The 6365-nt window shown below is 42.2% G+C and overlaps 1 protein-coding gene across 1 annotated transcript; it reads left to right on the top strand.

The window, feature by feature from the left end:
* Nucleotides 1-1424: 1424 nt before the first annotated feature.
* On the top strand, nt 1425-4179 carry LOC308369996 (NTPase KAP family P-loop domain-containing protein 1-like; the record flags this gene model as incomplete). The annotated part of the gene is made up of 4 exons (XM_080844555.1): nt 1425-1437; nt 1779-1907; nt 2153-3894; nt 4168-4179. The coding sequence occupies 4 exons, from the start codon at nt 1425-1427 to the stop codon at nt 4177-4179; spliced, it is 1896 nt and encodes a 631-aa protein (XP_080700681.1).
* Nucleotides 4180-6365: the final 2186 nt, after the last annotated feature.

Consider the following 6365-nt stretch of genomic DNA (forward strand, 5'->3'; position numbering starts at 1 on the left):
GATTAAAATGCCTTGACACAGCATCTGGTAACAGCAGGTGTATATACCACCACCCTTTCTCTCTGAATGCATGCAATGACAAAATGAGAAGGAGAGATCGTGGTAAGGTGATATTGTCACATGTTTTGGTGTTTTGCATCTGCTGTATGTTTCTGGATGTCTGCTGAATATAAGTGCTGAGGTTTGTAAATAACACTAGCCGGTTTAAGAAAAGGAATAAACCAGAGCCCAAATAGCTCCAGTCTCCTAACCCTGTCCTCCAGCAGTTCTCTCCCATGTAAACTTGCCCTGATTTTATTATTTATCCTTTACTGTTGCAATGTGTAAGTTTGTTCCTACAAACATTTACAGTGTACAACTACTTTCAATGTGTGTCTTCAGCAGGTGTGGAAAATAACCTGTCTGGAATGCCTCACAGATACAAATCAGTGATCCAAAGCCCAAGATATCATCTGTGTAATATACACATGCATCATGTTGTGGGTGCAAACACCATTCGTGTTGTTGGTCTGAACAGGACAGAGTTGCTGAGCTGCCGGGTAATTGACTGTGCACTGAACAGCCATCAGACACACTCACACGGTAAGAAATCCATTTCTTTTTCAAATGAAATGCGTGTCAGACATGGATTAGAGCTCAGGCGGTGGTAAGGTTGGAGGGGATGATCTTAACACAGATCTGCTGCTGGTCTGACTGGGGTGCATCAGGGTTTCAAAGAGCTAGCTGTTTATGTGCAACTTAACAAAGCTGTTCATAAAGAACCACACGATTTCTTGTCTTATCTGATCTTGATACAGATACAATTATTTATTATACGGCTCTTCAGAATGGTCCAAAAAGTACCGTTGATTTGAAAGGGCCATCCAAACGTTTGCCGGTGAATATTTCCTGATATTCAACGCTGGGAAAAGATATTGACTGCTGTCATTGGCAACCAGATTTATGACTTCTAATTCACAACCACACGATTTCTTGTCTTATCTTGACACAGATACAATTATATGAGGCAGCATCAAAGATATCAATATCACTGCCTCTCCCATGAAGGAGAGATTTATATATTTTCACCCAGTATGTAATAGTATCTTTCTTATTCAGAGACCTTTCATGCAGACTCTGTGATGTGAGAAACACGGGTTGATAGTGTTCATTTGCCACTGATTGGCTTTAATTCCCATAATGCAAGAGTAAATTGGTCCCAAGACAAACATGAGTGGGTGCACAGGATTTGCTTTCCTCTCGCACCGTGATTCCTTTCTGCACAGTTCCCCATCATTGGACTCAAATGTGTTTATTCTCCTTTATTGCAAATGCAAATTACCTAAATGTGGTCCCTTTTTTGCTCAATAATGTGGGTTTGCTTTTGTTTGCTTTTGATAAAGGAAACCACATTTCGAAACCCCGAAGAGCCATTTTCTTCCAAAATGAACCAAAAAGGTACATAACTATTATTTTGAATCACATATTTCATAGTTTTGTCAGTTTTTAATTAATTAAAATATAGTTATAACGTATTATGTATTATATCTGTCCAAATTCCCTACTCCTTTCAATCATTCTACTACTGATTCAGTGAACTACAATAGGCCTGTGGCGGTCCTAACATTTCAATGACAAAGCACTGCAATTTGCATGGATAGAACATGTTTGAAAGAGAAACCAATGTTTCATGTTGTGTAAATGAACTGTTCAGTGACTTGAAACTGCTTTAATGCAGTGGCAGCCTCTGATCAAATCAGCTGTGATGTGCATCCAATAATTTCCCCCTGCCTCAGCAGGAGCCGTCCTTGATGATGTCTACGCGTACGGCCTGTCCAGGGCCTTGATTAAGGTGGCACCACCTGCTACGGTGGGGCTGTTCTCCAACTGCCCAGGCCGAACAGAATCTGTGCTCAAGAAAATAAGGAGTGAGAACCTCTGCTAGCCCTTTGAGGGATTCTTCAGCCAGCCTCTTTGATATGCCAACATTGATTGTTTGTCTGTTGTCATGCCATCTGGGGTGTATTGACTTTGTTCCTCTGTTCTTTGCTTGCTTGCTTCAGTTGGCATATTTCTGTGGTCTCTATGAGTTGGCTTGAAAGTGACGCTATGCTGTTTTTCCTCCCCTTTCTTTTCTTCTCTACTTTTTGGACGTCTTCCCTCCATCCCCAAGCTTGCATGAACAGGGAGGCCGAATGGAGGGAGAAAAAGCACAAGGGCGACAGGCCAAAACCATCTTCTGGGAATCTTCTCTCCCTCCTCCTCTCACTCGTCTTCCTGCGGCCTGTGTGGAGCGAGGAAGAGGAGCAGAGGAGGAAGAGGGTGAGGTGGATTTTTGTGCGGTTCAGTGCCTGGCACTATGCGGGCAGCGACAAGCTTTGGGCGGGTTTGGTGATTCGCCTCTTTAAGGCCATCCAGAAGGACTTGGGGGAAATCCCTCTGTCTGTTTATAGAGCCACCCAGCACCCTTACCCAAAGAAGATCCAGAGAGGAACTCAGCCCAGCTGGAAGTTTCGGAAGTTCCTATTTTTGCCGCTTTGGACAGCGGTGCTTCTTGCAGTCGTCATGAGCATCGGGGCGAGCATCGTGCTCTACAGGTCTGGCTTCCGAATGAAAGACGAGAGTACGCTCAGCTGGACGACGCTCCTGGAGTCCGTAGCCATCGGAGCCGTAGGCCTCCCATCCATGGCAGGTTTGCGCTTCTTCCTACATATCTTCAAAAACCATTTCTACAGCCAAGGCAGCAACATCCTGAAACAGATGAACAGCACAACTGTCAGTGATCAGCTGGGGTTTATGAACAAGGTCAGAAAAGAGGTGGCAGTCTTGGTGGACTACATCCACTTCATGGAGATCTTTGAACAAAGGAAGGTGCGAGTGGTTCTGGAGATCACCAATCTGGATCGCTGTAGCCCGGATAAAGTGATTCAGACGCTAGAAGCCATAAACATCCTGCTGGCAGGAGAAAGCGTGCCGTTCGTTTCCATACTGGCTGTAGATCCAAGGGTTATTGTGAAGTGTTTGGAAAACTCATTTTTGTTTTCACAGGCGAACGGCTACGAGTTTCTGAATCAAATAGTTACCCTGCCGTTTAACTTGCCTGAAATGTGCATCAAATCCAAGTGCTTGGCTTTCAGAACCCTTGCCAACAGTCATCTTGAAGTGTTCACAGTCGAGCCGGAGGTATGTGATGACAGCGAGACTGTGAAAAGGTCTGGGCAGCTGTCTGTGCTCGTACACACAGGCAGCACAGTCCCTTTCATTGATAAAACTAAATGGGACGAAGGGGCTCTGGAGATGGCACTGACATGGGAGATCTGGGCGAAGAAAGTAAAAACAATCACCCGAGAGGCTTTAGAATTTATATACGATGAAAACAAACTGCTGCACACTTACCTGTCAGGAAACAGTGTACACATGAGACGAGTCATCAATTCAGTACGCGTCTCTGTCATCATCATGGAGGCCGTGTACCATGGCAACGCTCTGGCCTCAGATATCGCTGCCTGGGTGGTTCTCGCCAATAATTGGCCATGCCGACTGAGCTGGATCCTGCAGTGTGTAGAGGACTGGAGACAGAGGGCCGATATGGACGAGACTCTCGAAGAGCTGAAACCATCTAAACCGCTTTGGGAGGTCTTCACAGAGTCCAGCCAAGAACTACAAGAACTCAGCAGCTGCCTAAAATGCCTTCTGGAACAGGACGGGGACCCAGAACTGTTTGAGAGGTTCCTAAAAGTGGATTTTAGATTCACGGTCGGGGAGGTGGTGAGGTTTAAGCCATGCACGGTCAATCTTGACCACTCTATCAAAAAGGAATTGGCAAGATTGAGAGAGAACAGACAGAGAAATATCACAACCACGCTCCGGATGGGCCACATTGGCAACATGCGCACAGAAGACATATGCATTGAGGTGAGAATGTTTTGTTTCCCCAGTCATCAATGTATCCATTTCTTTTGTATTTGTCATTTTTGATTCATGTTCATTATGACTACAAATGTATTAGCCAAATGACTGTGCTGTAGTTCATGGTACTATTTGTGCTTTTTTAGTATTTTTATATTCTGATAGCGTTGCTGTGGTGATGTTTATGTTTTCCTTTTTATTTCATTTCTTACCCTCCGGCCTTTATTTGTGAATGAATGTCTGTGTTGAAAACATAACAACACGCCTCTTCACACATAGTTGTCTTCTTGACATTCCTAAACCAATCATGAAATCCCATTGAAAATGAATGCTCTTCATTTCTTTGAAGATGGAGAGGTTGAACCTTCCCGTGAAATATCAACAGTTGTTGAAAGCCAGCCGACTGGATGGAGCAGCCTTGGCTTATGGGAATGAAGATGAAATAAAACAAATCCTTCAGATGACTTCACAGGAGTGGGGTATCCTCCACCGACACCTGATGGGACTTACAACATGAATACTGAACTAAAAATACAGTTTTTTCCACGATTGTATTTAAATAAATACTGAAATAAAAATACAGTATTCACACGATTGTATTTTAACACACGGACCATGCTTCATTACATCATTAAGAAAATTAAGGAAAGTTGTCTTCTTCCATACATGGATAGCATCCATCCATCTTCCTTCATTACAACACTAAAGCTAAATTCTGAGGTAAACAACATTGCACACTGTGAAAAAAAGTCTTCCTCAGCTCTATAGTCAAAAGTTAACAGTGTGAACCGTGCATCTGCATGAACTAATCATGAAAAGAGACAGCAATGTCCACACAACAATAACTTCACAGGCAGACTGATGTGACACAATGGACTACTGTAGTGGGTAAATATGGCAGATGTTCAGAAAGAGCTGCTTGTTAGTTAATTTCAAGATCACACATTTAATTTTCTCTTCAGTTCAGAGGTTCACTCAGAGTGATCAGCAGCTGTCAAAGAGCTCAGAGATCAGACTGACTTTCCTCTCCATCTTTTCATTTATTAAAGTGCCATGATGTGGTTGGATTAAGCTGAGATGATATGCCTAATGTAGCTTCGTCAAGGATGCATACCTGATATATCAGACAGTAACAATTGTTCTGAAGTGCAAAACATCATATAGCAAACATTAGCTTCCGGTACAAAAAGTTAAAGTTTGGCATAACAAAATCAATCATTTTACCCTGACTGCATACAATACTTTTGTGTTTTATTTATACAAATTAATTGCAGATAGACAAATAATACTGTGCTGAATATTTGTATTGCCATTAAGTACTCACAGTGTGTTAAGTGCTGTTAAGTGTGTTGAAATATTCTATTGAAATGTGCAAGGCAGAGAAAGACAGGACGTACAAAGGTGTGAAATACAGGACATGGGTGAACACATACGTGTTGGGAGAGAACATTTATGCAACAGGAAAAAGGCATTAAGCAACCAACTGCAAAACGCACTTTATATGACCGAATATGGTCAATAACTGTGGCCTGCAGGAAAGAGGTTATAAAAAGCGAACACACCAGTGGTTCGCTCTCTTACTTTGGTGACTTGAGCATCTTACGATAGAGCTTATGATAATTGATAACAGTTAGAATCCCACATTGACCAGTGGAGTTTCTTTTCAGTTAGAAATCCTGATTAAACAGGAGTGCCTTTTGAACTTATAAGTAGAGTATGTAACTTTTGTCCTCTTTGCGATAAAACTTTGGGGAGCTTGTTAATACAAAAACCTCGCTTCTGAGTCCTTTCATGGAGTGAGTTCTCTCCCCGAGTCTCACCGACACAGCTCCGTTTATACACAAAGTCTAGTACAGCAGTTTCCTCCAAAACGTCTCTGCCTAAATTGCCAGATACCTTCGGTACAGGGAAACCGACGACTGTGGGAAAAGGTGAGTTGCTTTCCTCTTTCCGCACAGTGATTCCTTTTCTGCACAGTTCCCCATCATTGGACTCAAATGTGTTTATCCTCCTTTATTGCAAATGCAAATTACCTAAATGTGGTCCCTTTTTTGCTCAATAATGTGGGTTTGCTTTTGTTTGCTTTTGATATAGGAAACCACATTTCGCAACCCTGAAGTGCCATTTTCTTCCAAAATGAACCAAAAAGGTACATACCTATTATATTGAGTCACATATTTCATAGTTTTGTCAGTTTTTAATTAATTAAAATATAGTTATAATGTATTATGTATTATATCTGTCCAAATTCTGTACTCACTTAAGTCATTCTACTACTGATTCCGTGCACTACAATAGGCCTGTGGTGGTCCTAACATTTCAATGACAAAGCACTGCATTTTACATGGATAGAACATGTTTGAAAGAGAAACCAATGTTTCATGTTGTGTAAATAAACTGTTCAGTGACTTAAAACTGCTTTAATTTGCTGGTATGTGGTGGCAGCCTCTGATCGAATCGGCTGTGATGTGCACCAT

The sequence above is a fragment of the Sprattus sprattus genome (genome assembly GCF_963457725.1).
Source record: "Sprattus sprattus genome assembly, chromosome: 9".
Lineage (NCBI taxonomy): Eukaryota > Metazoa > Chordata > Actinopteri > Clupeiformes > Clupeidae > Sprattus > Sprattus sprattus.